This window comes from Protopterus annectens, chromosome 10.part0 (genome assembly GCF_019279795.1).
Source record: "Protopterus annectens isolate FY-2018-M chromosome 10.part0, PAN1.0, whole genome shotgun sequence".
In the NCBI taxonomy this organism is placed as follows: Eukaryota; Metazoa; Chordata; order Ceratodontiformes; family Protopteridae; genus Protopterus; species Protopterus annectens.
The window spans coordinates 1,256,065,404-1,256,083,082 of record NC_056744.1 but is presented as its reverse complement, the minus strand read 5'-3'; the positions used below and the strand labels follow the sequence as shown (position 1 = coordinate 1,256,083,082).

Here is a 17,679-nt window from a genome sequence, read left to right as displayed (position 1 = left end):
TCTGGAGGTGTACCTGGCTTTAATGAAGATGGATACACCTCCACCTTTGTTAATTTCACTCTCATTCTAAGGTCTGAGTGTGTGGAAGGCAGTGTAGGCTTGCACATCTGGGGTACTCTCTGTGCCCTTGAATCCTGTTTCAGTGACTGCACAGACATCAGCATCTTCCAAGGTGAGGAGTGCTTCCAGGGAATGCTGTTTCGTGTTTAGACTCCTAGCATTAAGTAGCAGAACCTTGAGCTTGTCTGAAGTGGATTTTGCCATGTTGGAAATTTTGTTCTTTTGACATTGCATAAAAAAGGCTAAATGGGGTAGGCAAGCACCATAGCCAGTATCCGAAAGCCTAGGGTAGACAGGTGCAGATCATCTCTGGCAAAGCAGTGTGGCCTGTTGACCATGTCTTCCCAGGCTGACAAATACTGGATTCCCCCTGGAATAACACCAGAAGCTAAGGCAATTGTTGAAGTCAGTCAGTTTTTGTTTATATTGTGGCATCATCCTCGGTGAAGGCAGAGTGCTGCTTAGTGCTAGGTTCATACCTATCTAGGACACATAATCTGAGAGTTCAGTCATGTCTTTCTTTATGTAGTCCAGGGAGGTATGTCTCAAGTCATTCATCCCAACATGGACTTTGACAGAGTCATAAAAGTAATTGGTGTTGAGTGACCTGAGTGCATGAGTGATCAGATGGATCTTGGCTTCCAATAGGCAGCTGACCATGAACTTCTCCTTGTACAACCTGGTGAGAAGGACATCTGTGTGTCTCACTATGGAGCCTTCTATGACCAAGACAGTAGGTTTTCAGCTGTTTTGCCTTAGGGGCTTATTTGGTGAGACACTGATATGTGTTCTATTATTTGCAGTGGTTTCTATACATAATGAGGTGTGTGCAGATAATTTGTGCTTGAGAAGTCCCTGATCTTTTGGTATGCTTCTATTGAGTGCCTCCATGTTTGTGGGTTTATCTGTTGTGTCCTGAACTTGTGTGAGAGGTGAAGTGCATGAGCTAACAACCTGTTTAATGTCTTGTTTTTTGTTATGTGAGAGGATTGTTTACAAATTGATAGTGTAATTACATCTCTCACATATGGTATTTGTTTCAGGACTAAGTGGTTGTCAGTATACATGAAGCAATTACTATATTGCATCAGGATGCCCAAGTCAATCAGGCTGGTTGGAGAAATGGTGAGAAATTGACCATCCATAATGGCAAGCTTACACTGTAGTACTGTTGGGGAGTGGGTAAGTTAGAACAGTTTAAGATGTAAGAATAACAGACAGATTTATTCTTTTGACAGTTTAGGGTGAAGAGCTATGACTATGCTGCTCAGTGTGCATTTGAGTTACCTGCAAAGCAACATGGGACTTGGGAGAATTCTACTGACAGATTTCTAGGGGAAATTTAAGTTTCCAGGTATTTACATCTGTACATGGCAGCACTAACCTGTGTTGTGTTATGCTCAGCTAAGGCTTAAATACAGGCAAAATTCAACAGTTTTAAGACAAACTACCAATGGGAAAGCCCCAAATTGAGCCTTTCTCCAACAATCCCCAACTCAGATGGAACCTTATCTATACACTTCTGCCACAAAGGTGCAAGGAGGGCCTCTTAATGTAAGATGGCTGGTTTGGAGCACAGTAATACCAAACAATCTAGATTTAGCAAGTCTGAATTTGACCTATGCTATATAAGGCAGTAGTACAGAATTTCAAAGTGCAGTATAAAATGCAGACCCAATCAGTAAAAATGAAGCAGCAATTCAAATAAATACAGCTAACAAAGTGTAATACAGGCTTTTAATATACTTAGTTGTTTGCAATGGATGCCAAGGATTTCATTTCAGATGCACTCCAGATCTCTTGCTAGAGTCACCAAACTATGAGTAGCGCCGGTTAACTGAGTATGATATCTGATCTGTAAAATAATGTTTGATGGAGAAACCTGGGCTGCAAGATGGTTGGTGAGTCCAGTGATTTAACTCTTTTATTGAGTATTTTAGAAGATGGAGGCTGGACTGTAATGGTTTGTCTTCTGTTTCAATAAGTATCTTATGTAATACTGATTTTTTCTCATGTACTTCTGCCAGCGGAACAATTAGTATCTTTGACAATGTATTAGCAATTAAACGTCTTTCTTTCATGAATAGACTGAAAATGTCATCTGTAATCAAATATTATCTTAATAATCTGTTTACTTGTGTATGTAGGAAACATTGCCTAATCAATGCAAACAATGAAGAGTTTCTTCATGGTGCAAAGCAGTGCTTTCAGTGATGCTTGAATGAGGCAGCCATCCAGATAAATATTCATTCTCAGGTGTGCATACACTGGGGCTGGATATTATGCAAATCAAATGTCAGTACTAAAAAGGCCATAAATCAAGGCAATAAACTCAGAACCTGGAATTGCCCACCATATACCTCAAGAAATTGCTTGTGAAATGTCAAACCTGGCATGTGATGATAGGTATCTTAATTTTCCACCCTCATAAGAAAAATAGTTTGTTGCAAGAGAGACAAGGAGGTCTGCAAATCAGTGTAAACTGACTGTACTACAAGTAGTGAATACAGTAACAGAGATAAAGCAACTGGAATTTGCATTTTTAAGCAAATTGCATAGAAAATATGAGAATTGTGGAAACAATACATACAGGGGAGGAATGAGGTTTAAAAGAAGGCAAGACTTGAATGAGCTATGTAATGTTTGACTGACAATGGTAGATTATAAGTGATGTATAATGTTTGCAACTAGGACTATGTCACTATTGTTTGTGAAGTAAAATGCTTGCTTCTAGGATTATGTCAATATGGTTTGTTTTCATTTATATAAATGTATGATTGCCCATGTCATAAGTGATAATTTAATAAAGATGTTTCTTGTTTAAAAAAAGGTTCACTGAGATAATATTGTAGTATTTATACACACAAAAAAGAAGGTTCACTGAGATAATATTGTAGTATTTATACACATGATCTCTCTCTCTCTCTCTCTCTCTCTGTATATATATATGTATATATATATATATATATATATATATATATATATATATATATATATATATAGGGGAACCCTAATATAAGCAGGCTTTCTAATAACAGTAAAAAAACTCATTGCATGCAGAAATAACTCTCAAGTAGCCAACCAAAAATGCTGTTGCTGTAGTAAACAATGACCTCTGGATTCTGAACAAATCAACAAATGCCACGTAAAACCTGGCCACCCAGGGCAAATAACCATAAAACCTTGTTTAACTGTGCTAGCAGTTTTAGAAACAATGCTGAGCACAGTGCACAGCTAATACTAAATGATATCATACTCACGCCCAAGTGATGGCACCAGTCTAGTGGCTGACAATTTCAGCATTCACTTCACCCCCTTTTCCCTCATATCAAATGGTTGTATCTTCACTCCTCCCTCAAATCTCCTAAGAATAAGTCCTCAAGGCATTATCTTAGGCAAGGGACACTACATGAGTGGGGCCAGAAAATATACCAAGCTGCCTTCTGTTTAGCCTGAAGTATAACTTGTCAGTCACTATGCAGATCCTTTTCAATATTAGCCTGAAAATAGGCTATGTGCCGAATGAATGGAGGACAGCAATAATCATTCCCTTACACATATGAGAGACTTCAATGGACCTGGGTAATTATAGACCCATAAGCCTGTCCAGTCTCAACTGTAAGTCTATCTAAAGGATCATTATGGAACTAATAAACAGAGATATAGGTAACCCATAGACTCTTGACCCAACCCAGTTTGGATTCATCAAAAGCAGGTCATGCCTACTTAACATGGTCAAGTTCTTCAAAAACTTCACTGAGGCAATGGATAAGAGCAAATCAGTGTACACTGTATTATCTAGACCTTGCAAATATGTTTGACACCATCCCAAACTCAAGCATAATAGATAAACTCTTCCAGCTAAATGATAAGTCCATAGGTAACTCTTTGGTTAGCAAAGTGACTGACAAATCAAACTGAGGAAGTAAGGGTGAAAGGCTCTATCTCCTCCAAAAGACCTGTCACTAGTGGGGTGCCCATGACTCAGTCCTTGGGTCACTCCTCTTTGGCATTTAGTTTTCAGAGGTCAGAGCTAATGTTAAGGATTTCTGGCTGACCAAGTTTGCAGATGACTTTAAATGTGATGCCTTCATTAAGTCCCAAGAGAACACCATGATCCTATAAGAGGAGCTGTCCCAAATAAATAGTCAATGTTAAAACTATGGAATAAAACTTAATGCAAAGAAATGTAGAGTTGTATCTTTTGGCAAACATAACTCCTCTTGTATCACATTGACAATACTCCTCTACAAATTGATCCTACAGTTAAAGATTTGTGAACTTTTGTGGACAATGAACTGTCCATCAATCACTACATATTCACTGTGTAAGAAAGTCCTTTTTCATAAAACAGCTTATATCCAATGGCATCCAGATCCAGAGAAATAAGTGTTCCACCTGTACTCGGCACTTATTAGGCTGATCATTGAGTAAAATGCCCTTTCGCTATGTACCTGTCGAAACAATTATCACAGCTAGATTGAACAGAATGATTCCTCACAAAAAAAAAAAAAAAACTATGCACACATACAAAACTACTCAAATACCCATGATCCACCATTACCCATCATCTAGATAACTCTGTGAAGAATATCAAACAATACACAGTTATATAAAGACAGAGCCTACCTGTGTGTGTGTGTGTGTGTGTGTGTGTGTGTGTGTGTGTGTGTGTGTGTGTGTATTTATATATATATATATATATATATATATATATATATATATATATATATATATACACATATGGGTCTACTTTAAAACGTTGACTTAACGGAATGTCGACTTACAAATCACTGAGATGAAAATGCTGAAATTTCACTATGCCGAACTCCCAGAATGCTGCCATTTCACTCCAGGACACTATCCATTTGACCAAAAACTGATAACATTACAAACGAAAGCAAATGACACCCTCTGAAGTGAGGTGCTTTGCCCGTACCTCCGAACCCCACTCTACTTATATATACCAACTCTGAGATCGCACTACAGAGGAGAAAGGGCAAAGTTCACCATGGTGGCCAAGTGGTTAGTTTCCCGGGGTGAAATTATGACATTCCGGGAGTTCAAAATAGAGAAGTTTCAGCATTGTCGTCTTGCTGATTTGTCAGCTGACATTCTGGTAAGTCGACATTTTAAAGGGGACCCATATATATATATATATATATATATATATATATATATATATATATATATATATACAAATATGTGTGTGGCATGTGTTTGTGTGAGTGTCCTATATATATATATATATATATATATATATATATATATATATATATAAAATGTGTATGTGTGTAAGACACACACACACACACACACACACACACACACACACACACACACACACACACACACACACACACACACACACACACACACACACACACACACACAAGTACACATATATATATATATATATATATATATATATATATATATATATATATATATATATATATATACATACATGCAGTAGGGAAGGCAAACTTCTGAACTCTACTTTATTCCCCCAGAAAGGCCAATTGTCTCCAAAGATTCTGTCATAGTGGTTGCCCCCAGCTGACAGTCACCCCTTACACTGATGCACTGCTCCTGAGATAATGGCGATCACAAGATACACACACAGACTAATAGGATAGTATAGGTGGCATTGCCTTGAAAGATCATGATGGGATCATAGGATTATATGAGTTATAAAGAAACTGTGCTACAAGGCAATTTCCACCTTGCCAGTACCCAGCCATGGTGCCAGGCCAGTAATACCAGAAGTGAGCTTCTGAGCACCCATCTATCTGTCAAGCTTCCTTTTAAAGTCAGGCAGTGAGTCAAATACCTGAACAAGGAGAGGAAGTTTGTTCCATACAAGGGTAGGTGCTCCATAACAACTCTAACCTACCCTTTCTCTTACTTATTTGTTGTACTAGATTTGGATCTTAGGTCTTATTGTTAGCTGGATTGCTTGATTGATTTGAGGCTACTAGATTCCTTATAGTCCTATAAGCAAGTCAGAAGTAGCTCCTAAGGAGCCTTTTAGATTAAACTGAGTACAGGGAATAAGCTGCCATTCTTTCTTTGAAGATCAGATCTTTTAGTCCCCTAATCTTTTTCACTGCAAACATCTGAAGTCTTTTGAATTGTTTGATATGTTTAGTAAGGTACATCCAAAAGGGGTCATTGTATTCAATGATGGGTCTAATCATGGCAGATTACATATAGGTGAGGAATTCTTTTGATCTGAAAGAAATACCTTTTACTATGCACTCTCATTGTAAAAGGATTTCCCAAGCACTGTTGCAATGTGTTGGTCAAATATAAGGGAGTTGCCCAACCAAGTGCCCAGGTTTCTCACAACATTTTCATTTTAAAGAGGGGTATTATCTCCAATAGACAGTGGCACAGTGGTGTAGTGGATAGTGGTGTTGCCTCACAACAAAAAGTTAACCAGGGTTCAGACTTCTAGGCAGCGAGACCTTTTCCTGTGGTACATTTGGTTGGGGACATGTGGCTGAAGTGGCATTTAGTTGTAGAGAAATATGTCTGCTGCAGATTCCCTGTTGGCAAAGAGAAGAATGTGGTGCCATGCTCATAGCTTTAAAAATACAAATGCACATGGAAAAAATAATGTCCATGGCCCTTAAGGCAACATGAGACAGCAGACAGTATGGCAGGCATCAGCAGCAGGCTGGTCAGTGGGCATGTCAGTGGCAGTAAACATGCAGTGCAGAATGGGCGGTGCCTTAATAAATGGTATTTGTGGAACATTACCTCCTTCACAGTGTCTAGGGAACATTACCTGAAATGTATACTGGAGCATAAATGTGACTACAGTAATGTGCAAAATTTCCTCCATGCTGTAGCACATGTCTACATGTTGTAGTTACATAAGCATGTACTGTACACTGAGCATAACATTCATTACTTCTTTTGCCCCCCAAGCACTTCCTTATTAAAGCTGTGGGCATGGCAGTGCATGCTTCTCTTTCCCCACAGGGAATTCACAACAGTCATATTTGTCTGTAGCCGAATGTTCCTTCAGCCATGTGTTATCAACCAAATGTACCACAGGGAAATGTCTCACTGCCTAGGAGCCTGAACCCGAAAGAATAACTGAGGCAGGGCTAGTCACCTGATGGTATGACCCTTGTCTCTAGATGATTGTCACTGTTGAGGTGACACTCTGACCCCATGTGCAAAAGTGGGGAAAAAGGGATTGTGGATGGATGGACGTTTTTTTGATTTAAGCTGGAGCTAGGGAGGTTTTAGCAAATGTCAAAATATTGCACATTTTGGTATTGAGCTTGAGACAATTTTTATTAGACCATCTACTGGCAAGTGTATGCTCCTGCTGGAGTCCATAAATGTCAGAGGGGGACTTAACAAGGACTCCCTGATTGTAGTCATTCACAAACTTTATTAACCAAAGATCCTCATTTGATAAGTTGGTACCTGAGAAGTATATGCCAGACAGCAGATGTTCCAGCATAGAGCCCTATGCACTGCCACTGCTCCCCTTCTTGCTGTTAGAGGATGCAACCCCCAACTCATGCTATATGCGTCTCAAAGCCAGTTGTCTGTCCACCTATCCACATATGGATAAGATCTCAGCCCATAAAAACTAGAAATTAACATGTGCTTCAATAGCACTGGTTAAGTCAAGTGATTTCTGCAGGAGTGTACACAAATACCCAAAAACCCAGTTCACATACTCCTGAACTTTATGGCTGTATAAACTAGATGAGATAATACCATTGCCTTCTCATGGCAAAACAAGAACTGAAGTAAGCAGATGGATTACTTTCCTTTATAGATGGTCTACCTTCTAATGGCCATGGTTTGAGAATGCAGCCCTGCTCTGTAGCAAATATCCAACTACTGAAAAATCAGGTTGACGATGGATGTCAACTTCTGGTCAATGAACTTTCAGCAGTGCTGGTATCATACAGATCACAGGGGCAACTAAAATTGCTAAACACTATTTAAAAGTACATGTAAACAGAATGAACTAAGCATACGAAAACAACATTGCCAAAGATTCCAAAGACAACCACAAGGCATTCTATAGCTATGTCAAGAATCTAAATGGCAATGCTCAGATCTGCTCTGAGCTACAACAGAATGGCATTAAATATACTGATCCCAAGGGGATTGCCAATATCCTGGCAGATCGATTCAGTGCCAACTTCACCCCCCTCTCCCCCCCTAAAGGGCCCATCTCAATACCGAAAGATTGCCAAATTCCAGTAATAATGGCCACAGAGGTAGAAAACACACTCTCCAAAGCTAAGAATACAGCATCCATGGGACCAGACGACATCCCAGGCTGTGTACTACATGAATTACAAAATGAACTGGTACCTCACCTAAGTGTCATGTTTAATCATAGCCTCACCTCAGCCTTCATGCCCACTGAGTGGACCACAGCTACAGTTATCCCACTCCACAAGGGGCATCTACCTTGGATCCTGGGAACTATCGCCCCATCAGTCTGACGAGCCTGATCTGCAAGGCCATGGAATGTATTATCATGGAACTTATAAACAAAGACATTGGCAACCTTCAAACACTGGACCTCACCCAGTTTGGGTTCGTGAAGGGCCGATCTTGCCTCCTGAACCTGATTGACTTCTTTGAATCAGTCTCCAGAGCTGTGAACGAGGGTAAGGTGGTCCACACAGCCTATCTGGACCTTGCCAAGGCCTTCAACACCATCCCTCACTCTGGAATCATAGATAAACTTACTAAGCTGGGCATTAATCCCTACGTCACATGATAGGTTGCCAACTGGCTTACTGACAAAACCCACACTGTAAACGTAGCCAACTCCAAATCTAGATCCAGAGAAGTGACAAGTGGAGTACCTCAGGGTTCAGTCCTGGGACCGCTCTTGTTTGGCATCTACTTCTCTGAAGTACAGGTCAACACTAAGGGACTCTGGCTAATAAAGTTCACAGATGACTGCAAACTGGGAGCCATTATTGAATCCCTAAATGATGTGGATATTCTACAAAGGGCCTTACAGAAATAGATGCTTGGTGCCAGAGCCATGGGCTCAAGCTCAATGCCAAGAAATGTATAGTTATCCACTTTGGGAAAAAAAACATGCACCCATGAATTACCACATAGGTGGCAGTACACTAAACAGTGAAAGTGTGATAAGAGACTTAGGGACACAGGTGGACAGTGGTCTCACCTTCAATAACCACATCGCCACAACAGTCAGGAAATCCTTTTATGTGGCACACCTCATCACTAAGGGCTTTTCATCCAGGAAAAAATGAGGTCATTATCCCACTGTACTCATCCCTCATTAGACCCATTATAGAATACAATGCCCCGTTTGGTATGTACCTCTCAAGACATCTGCAACAACTGGAAACGCCGCAGAAATACCTCACTAAAAGAATCACAGGTCTAAAGCAGATGCCTTATGCTGACTATTTAAAAACTCCAGCTATACTCTATCACATATCATCTACTCAGAGGCGATCTCTGCTTAACATACAAGGCCATGTCAAACCCAGAGCTGTTGGACATGGTACACTTAAAGAAATCACAATCCCTCAGAGTCACACGCTCCAGGGAACTAAACCTTGTCATCAAAATGAACAAAACATGCTGGAGGGATAGGTTCCTGACCAAGAGACTCCCCAGACTCTGAAATAGACTGCCCATATATTTTAAGCAGAGTGCCTCTTTGGCCCTCTTCAAAAGGAACCTTGACAATTGGATGGGAGATAGGAAATTTACCCCCGGGGATCATGTCAGTCGCCCTGCTAGACAGGGGTCCGGGGAAGTAAATATGGTGGGAAGAAATAACCAGGGAATCGTTATGGCTAGGCTTGTATAGGCCCTAGGGCCGATAGCCTAGTACCAACCTATGAACCTATGAACCATAGTATATCATCTCTTTTTATAAGCAAATCAATACATTTTTTGGAAATCTGTTGCAAAAATAACACAATAATTGAATTTGTACTGAAACCCCAGAATCCATTTGTGTGAATTACACAGAGCCATACAAGGGGAGGGAGAATGAGGCAGTTGGCTTGAGTACAGGGCATTATGGGCTACAGTCTGTGCCATTGTTGAATTGCAAGTTGTTCAAGTGCAATAATTCTCAGTTGCATTTAAACAAATGTGATTGTGCATTCATGACTGCTTAAATGTTAAAAATGACACAGTTCTGTAAAGACAGCAAATATAATAGTACTTTCTTTCCTTAACTTTGGTTGACCTTTTCTTTTTTGGTCATTAACTTTGACATTGGTTGTGTAGGTGCTGGCCGAGGGCATCATCCTGAGCACTGATTGATCTAGCTACAATGCTGATGCTATAAAAGAATTATGATTAATAGGTTATTGTTTTACAGTTTGATAGCATGTAGAACACTTTGAAATGGTACAAAAGATTTTCTAAAAACACAGAAACAGTTAATATGTTCTTGATGCCTCAACCTGTTGTAAGATTATAACAATAAAATGGTCAAACCTGCCTCCTCCTTGGACATCCTAGATGTGTTTCTTAAATATGATTTGGTGATCACAATGTATTAGGGAATAGAAGGCCATTATATCCAAAGTTGTAAACATCTTAAAGAAAACTTGAAATATCAATCAACTTTACTCAAAAACATTAAATAATATGCTTCTAAACATCAAATCTGAAATTAATGTCTTCATAAATTGTTGTTGCCTTCCAAATAGCTGTTTATGTGTGCTGTAAGATGACTGACACATACAATACTTTTTGCAGTTTAAGTGCAATTTATTTACAGTACAAGAAGTCAGTGCAAAGTAATTTCCAGTTTATGAAAAGTAAATATGCAATAAATTTAAGTTTTCATGTGAGCATTCAGTAGTCATAGTTTTATATAATTCACAATGACAGATACATTTTGAGCTTGTTGTAACTTATATTAAGTGTGTGTGTGTGTTTATGCAGCCTCTCCAGCAGCACAGAATCAACTGCATATAATCTCCACATATATTCATAATGCAGACTTTTAGAAAATGCACAGGTAAACTCCTGATACTCCATAGGTACGCTAGTACTCCACAGATAACCTGGCAGTCTGCAAGTATACTTTTTAGTTCTTCTGGCAGAGATATCCCCAAGAGTCTACACTCCTGTCCATGAAAATCTCTGTTCAGGAGAGGCAAATCAGGCTGCATGTTGCACTACAGGACTTTCTTTCAACAATACCTTTCACATTTCCCTGTCTGTTGCAAGGTTTCATTACTGCAGTACCTAGTATCTGTACAATATGGCCAACATTTACAGGCTTTTTACTACCGTAACTTATACCAATAGTTCAAAAAATAGATGCGGGCAAACTAGATATAGTAGTCCAAGAAGAGAAAACAGTTGCTACACCCAGTAATTTCCCTGTCTTATGTACAGAGAGACACAAAGTCATAAAATACCAGGATTTGCAGGCAGAAATGAGGGCAATGTGGGAAGAAGGATACCCAGACAGTTGCAATAGTAGTAGGAGCAATGGGTCTCATTTAGATATGTTATGAAACATGTAACTCCGTATGAATTGCAGGAGTCAATTCTGGTCACATTGCAGGTTCTGTGAAGAGCATTTCTGGCTAACATCAAAGATTGAAACAATACTAATTTCAGGAACTTTAATAATACTTTGATTTAGGAATGTGGTCCATTCCCATCATGGTATTAGGAACCCAACAGATTTGGAGAAATTAAACCAATTGAAATAGCCACTATGATATAATGCTGCAATCTTGGCATCTACACCAAGTTATTACTTCATATGAGATAGCCCAAGGTAAACAAACTGCGTATTACTGTAGTATACAGTTTGCATTCAGTGTATAAGTATAAGTGAATATTAGAAAATGCTAATGGAGTCAGCTAATAATTGATGAGATCGTCTTTGAGTACACAAACAAAAATAGAAATAATTATTATAATAGGCAATTGGATTTAATGGGAATTTACAGACATTCTGGAATAGCTTTTAAACAATGAAACATCAATTTAGAGTATCAGCTGTATATTAATTTGGCATTGCCAGCATTTATTAAGATATATTTAAATCTGTTCTCTGCAATATATCTTATTCATCTGTGCAGAACAGTGATATTATCAGATATGCAGCTGTGTTTGCATGTTACTCTGGAAAGTAAAGCCCAAATAATTCTAAACAAAATTAACAGTCATATGAGTCAATTTAAGACATATGAAGCTGGTTCAAATAAGATGTAGTTCAAAAGGCACAAAAGAGTTTATTATTATGTAAATGTAGACCTTCAGACAAAATGTAACAAGGCACAGTAACTGATATTTTGATGAATTTACTTGCTATATATAAAGCAGAATTCCAGTAAAAGGTGCTACTTGTTATGAATAGGATACTGTGAGCATCAGGGTAACTAACATAAGTTAAAGCAAAATAAATCACAACAGGAATTAAACACATTTTAAAAACTGAACACCACCCAATATGGCTGGTTAGTAAAGTGTAACATCTGCAGAATGAATGTTGCCAAAAGCTAAGTAAACAAGTTATCCTTACCAAGATGCAAATACCAGTTGAGAAACTAAATGGGTTATTAAGAACTGTGGAGATGAGTCATTAGAGTTAAGATAGTTTCAAGTTAAAATAAACACAATGCGATGCAACAACTAAAATTAAGTATATTGACTACAAAACTAAAACAGGACCCATAAGGGTAAGGAAAGGGTAGGGAAAAAGTAAAATTTTAACAAACACTAATGTGTATTTATTTTATAATATTTGCACAATGTTCTACCACCCATACTTCTACTTTGTTCAATAGACTTAACATAAAAAGTCACAGCACATTAAATTAAAATAAAAACAAACAAATATTTAATATTACAAAGTAAATAGGTCAACTTTAAAGCAATGACTGATATTCTTCTTTTAAAATATAGAATGCATAGCTGAGAAGCTGCTTTTGTATGTAGCTATTATACACATTAATTAGTCATTCAGTTATGACCTAATAATTGAAGCTTATTTATTGATTTAAAATCTAATTTATTGTAAGGATTGCAGTGTAAGAGTAATTATAATAAAATGGAGGTTAAGGGATGGTCTTACCTTGCATGGTCAGGTAAAAGTGAAGCCCACTCGGAATAAAGATGAGTTCTGAAAGTTCCATGCAGAGCCCATAGCCACTCCCTCTTGTTGCAAATATATTTCTTTGTTAAACAATATAAAATTGTTTTTAAGGACCATTTCCATCAATTGCGTATGGACTAAAGCATCAAAATGTGCAATGCATTCTTCATGGAGGTTCTCTGTAAACCAGTCTAACCCCGTATCATAGGGTATGACTGAATACAACTCCTTAATGTCAACGGTTATAAAAATATAAGCATCCTTGAAAGGTATTTTGTCCACAGCTTCTAAAAAACTCCACCAGTCCTTGCAAATGTGTGTCTCATTAAAAACATGTTCCTTTAACTTGTTATCCAAATATTTTGCCAAGGGGTGGGTAATGGAGCCCTTAGAGTCTACTATGAGGTGCATGAGTGGTTGAACCAGGTTTTTGTGTACGGGGTTAGACTGGTTTGCAGAGTACCTCCATGAAAAAGGCATTGCAGATTTTGATGTTTTAGTCTATACGCAATTGATGGAAATGGTCCTTAAAAACAATTTTATATTGTTTAACAAAGAAATATATTTGCAACACGAGGGAGTGGCTATAGGCTCTGCATGTGGTGGTCTCTATGCTAATATTGTGGTCAGGCAATGGGAGAAAAAATTTTTATTTCCCTCATGCTATTTTAAGCATATTAAGTTCTATACCAGGTTTTTGGATGATATGTTTGTTCTATGGGATGGACCTGTTGATGTTATTGATGATTTTACTGATTATATTGAAACTACCACAGAATTTTTAAATTTCACTCATACCAGTGACCTCAACATGATTTTTTTCTTAGACATTTTTTTGGTGAAAGATTATCTAAACAAGAAGTTTATATCAAATATTTTTAGAAAAAGTACGTACTCAAATTCTTTATTGCATTTCTCCAGTACCCACCCTATAAAACAAAAGAAGGCAATTGTAAAGGGCCAATTCGTGTGGGCAGCACATATGGTGTCTGGCATGGAGGAATTCCTGGATGAATGTGATAATTTAAAACAGATGTTTGTGAAAAGAGGGTACCCTTTTAAATTTATAAGTGACATTATGACTGAGGTTGCTAACAAGAGGGTATGTTGACACTTTCAGGTGCTGTTACTATAAATGTTACATCTACTAATCAACATGACAATATTAAAATTGAAGAAAGTAGAGATTTTAAAACTTCCTTTATCACTATTTTTACACGATACATTTTAGTAAAAAAATGGTCCATTCTTAGACATCAGAAGAACATTAGACTTTTAATAGGATTACAACCCACCACAGTATACAGAAGAGGTAAGAACTTGAAAAATATATTTGAGACTAGTAATATCTATTCCAACCACAGGTCTGGTTTTATGAATAAATGTGGTAGATGTAACTACTGCAGATACATAAAAGAGGGGAACACATTTTACATCAACAATGTAGAGATTAAGATTAACCATTAAATATAATTGTGGCTCGGAGAAAGTTATTTATTGTGCTATATGCAGTGTCTGTTCTTGTTATTACATTGGCAAGACTGACCGGAAGTTTAAAAAATGTATATACGAACATCTAAATGATATTAAAAATAAAAAAGAGACCAATGCCCTAAGTAAGCATATAATGGAGAACATTAATAACAAGTTTCAATTTTTTATTATAGATAGTATTAGCACTGACATAAGAGGGGGGGGCTTGGTCATGATTTTTGGAAAAAAAGAGAATTATATTGTCAGTTACGTTTAAATGCAGGGAACTGGCCAGATCTTAATGAGTACATTACTATTAGACCTATTCTGAAATTAAAAGCATTAGAGAGGTAAATCTACCTTGCCAATATTTATTTCAGTATTTATTTGTGTATTTAACTTAATAGTATCCATTGTATAAAACAGCCTTTTACATTTCCATTTTAAACACTTTTATACATTTTTATATATATTTATATTTTTATGCATATATTTATGATATGCGTATTTATGACATTGTTATTTAGCATTTATTTTGTATTTATTAGGGGGTTGTGTGTTTGTGTATGTGTTTTTGAAATCAGGTTATCACTTGTATGCATTCACTACCAGGACTACTAACATTGTGCTTGTATTGCTTTAAATTAATTTACTTCTTTAATTGTTTTATTGCTTATGTCACTTCCTGTTGTACTTGTATATAAGGAAGTTCCCACTTGTGATAAGTTATCTGATGAAGTCTAGATCTTCTAGACAAAAGCGCTTACCCTTCGTGAACAATTCATGTGTTTTTGTGGAGTGAATAAAGTGGATTTTGTTTACTACAACAGAATCTTTCATCTATTTTTACTTGTGAGTGGGTCCAATCCAGCTACTTCACTCGGTTTCTTTATTTCTGCTTTGGTTTGTGCTTGTTCTTCATTTTTGACTACGTAGATAAACCATGAAACAGCGGTCACCTTTCCACCAATTCCATTCATACAGAGCAGTGGGAAAGTTTTTTTTTTTCAATTGGTAGTTATAGATAGCATTCTTTTAAAACAAAAGCAATGACAGTATAAGGGGCTCACTGCAGAATATTAAAGTAAGAAGTGCTATCTGACTTTTTTAAGATATACTATTAACAAAACTAGCAAACTATTGAGAAAACAATTACTAAAGTGATAATAGGTAACATTTCTATAACAGCAGTATTTCATTACAACACATTAGTATTTTTCCATTAATGTTTGGTGGTGAGATAAGGACATCAGTCTTAATGTTATTTAGACAGATTAAGGAAGGAAAACAATGATATGTCTTTAGTGTACTACTGTCTCATGAAACAACATGTCCTAGAAGTAAACATATACATTAAAGTTAAATAGTTCCCTTTCATAGGCATGCTGCCATTGTGGGGCATTCTAAGATCAACTAATTTCCCTCAAAGATAAGAATTAAACCCTGTGCCTTGTGTCATGAGATAAACACCTTAACTATTACGCCAACCACTGGACAGTTTCATGGAACATTGTTTTCCTGCATAAATTCTTTACAGATATTTTAAAAGTAGAATATATACTTCACTAGGCAAACAATTCAAGGTAGAATAAGGGACTGGTTTTAAAGCATTTTCATGTGGTGAAAAACATTTTGTGTGTTTATATTTTCAACCCTTCTAGAGTAATCTAACTGGAGATACTGCTGTAGGTTAATATATATATCATATCATATCATATCATATCATATCATATCATATCATATCACATTTGTCATTTAGCAGTTTATGTAACCAAAAGTACAGCACACTAAGATGAAGCCTGTGAAATTAATGTAATTAAGTCAGACAAATGATTGCAGTGCCTACCTGTATGGTGAGTCTGGGTCAAAGCATGTTTTTCGGACATCTGTGTACTTGGGATCACAACAGTCTCCCTCATCAAAGTCACATTTCATGTTATTGCATTCCATGTTACAGACTCTGTTCTTATGTCTGCAGGTATAACAGCCCACTGGCTTTCGACAGTCACCACCATCATACCCGGTGAGTGCATGATCACACTCTGGTTCACAGCGGCCATTGCCAATTTTGTTCTTTTCACAGTTCACCAAGATGATATGACGTCGTAAGGAAGAGTTGTGAACCTCATGCACTGTCAACTCCCAGGATATGTTGTACCTATCAAAAGCTTTGATCAGTGCTTTGTGCTGAATCTCAATCTGCTTTTGTGTGACTGTTGGATTACTGCCATCATCCTCACAGATGTTTACCACCCTGTACAGGACCTGCTTCTCAGAACGTAATGGCCAGTGGATGTTGTAGCTGGTGATTATATCAACATTATCACAGATTGTCTGTCCACATGGAGGTGGAAGAAAAGGTGATACAATATCAGGGTTAAAAGATAGCATGGTCTCCACTGCTGGATGTGCAGTCTCTCTTATTGGCTCCCACTGGTCATTTATCTGAGAAAAGTCAGTGCTGATTACTAAAAATGACTTCATATCTTGGACTTTTGTTGTGTGCATATAATACTGATTTAGTTCTTCCTGTGATTTGGCCCCATTCCAAAGAGAAAATGAGCCTATATATCCTCGGAACTCATGCCCTTCTTCTGTGCGGTCACCACCCAGCATTACTTGTCTACAGGAAGACATGAAAGGACTATGTAGGGGACCAGACTGACCCCTACTTGCACTAACCTGGATTCCATTGATGTACAGTAACATCCATTGGCTATTGTATGTTGCTGATATGTGTGTCCATTTATTAGGCTGGTACCGCTGCTGTCCAAAAATTATTGTTGGTTTTCTGGCTCTATCAGTACGCAAAGAGAAGAAAAACTGTGCATCTCTTCTACCATATTCATCTGCTGCTTGAATGCCAAGAGTCCAGCCTTTGTTGCTGAGAGAGTGAGAGCAGCTGTCTAGAAGACCTGAAAAACACACACACACAGAAAAAAACAATCAGTAATAAATCTTGGTGAATAAAAGGATATTGATGGGAAAATGAAATATCCCAATCAGTAAATAAGACAATCAGTGTGCATACA

The 17,679-nt window shown here is 37.6% G+C and overlaps 1 protein-coding gene across 1 annotated transcript in view; it reads right to left on the bottom strand.

Annotated features, from left to right (window-relative positions):
• The window catches only part of PAPPA2 (pappalysin 2), a 2,663,723-nt gene that overhangs the window by 2,214,153 nt on the left and 431,891 nt on the right, over positions 1 to 17,679 (bottom strand). Inside the window, exon 2 of the mRNA XM_044085971.1 lies at positions 16,494 to 17,562. Coding sequence (XP_043941906.1) covers positions 16,494 to 17,562 — 1,069 coding nt within the window. The remainder of the gene's footprint in view (positions 1 to 16,493; positions 17,563 to 17,679) is intronic.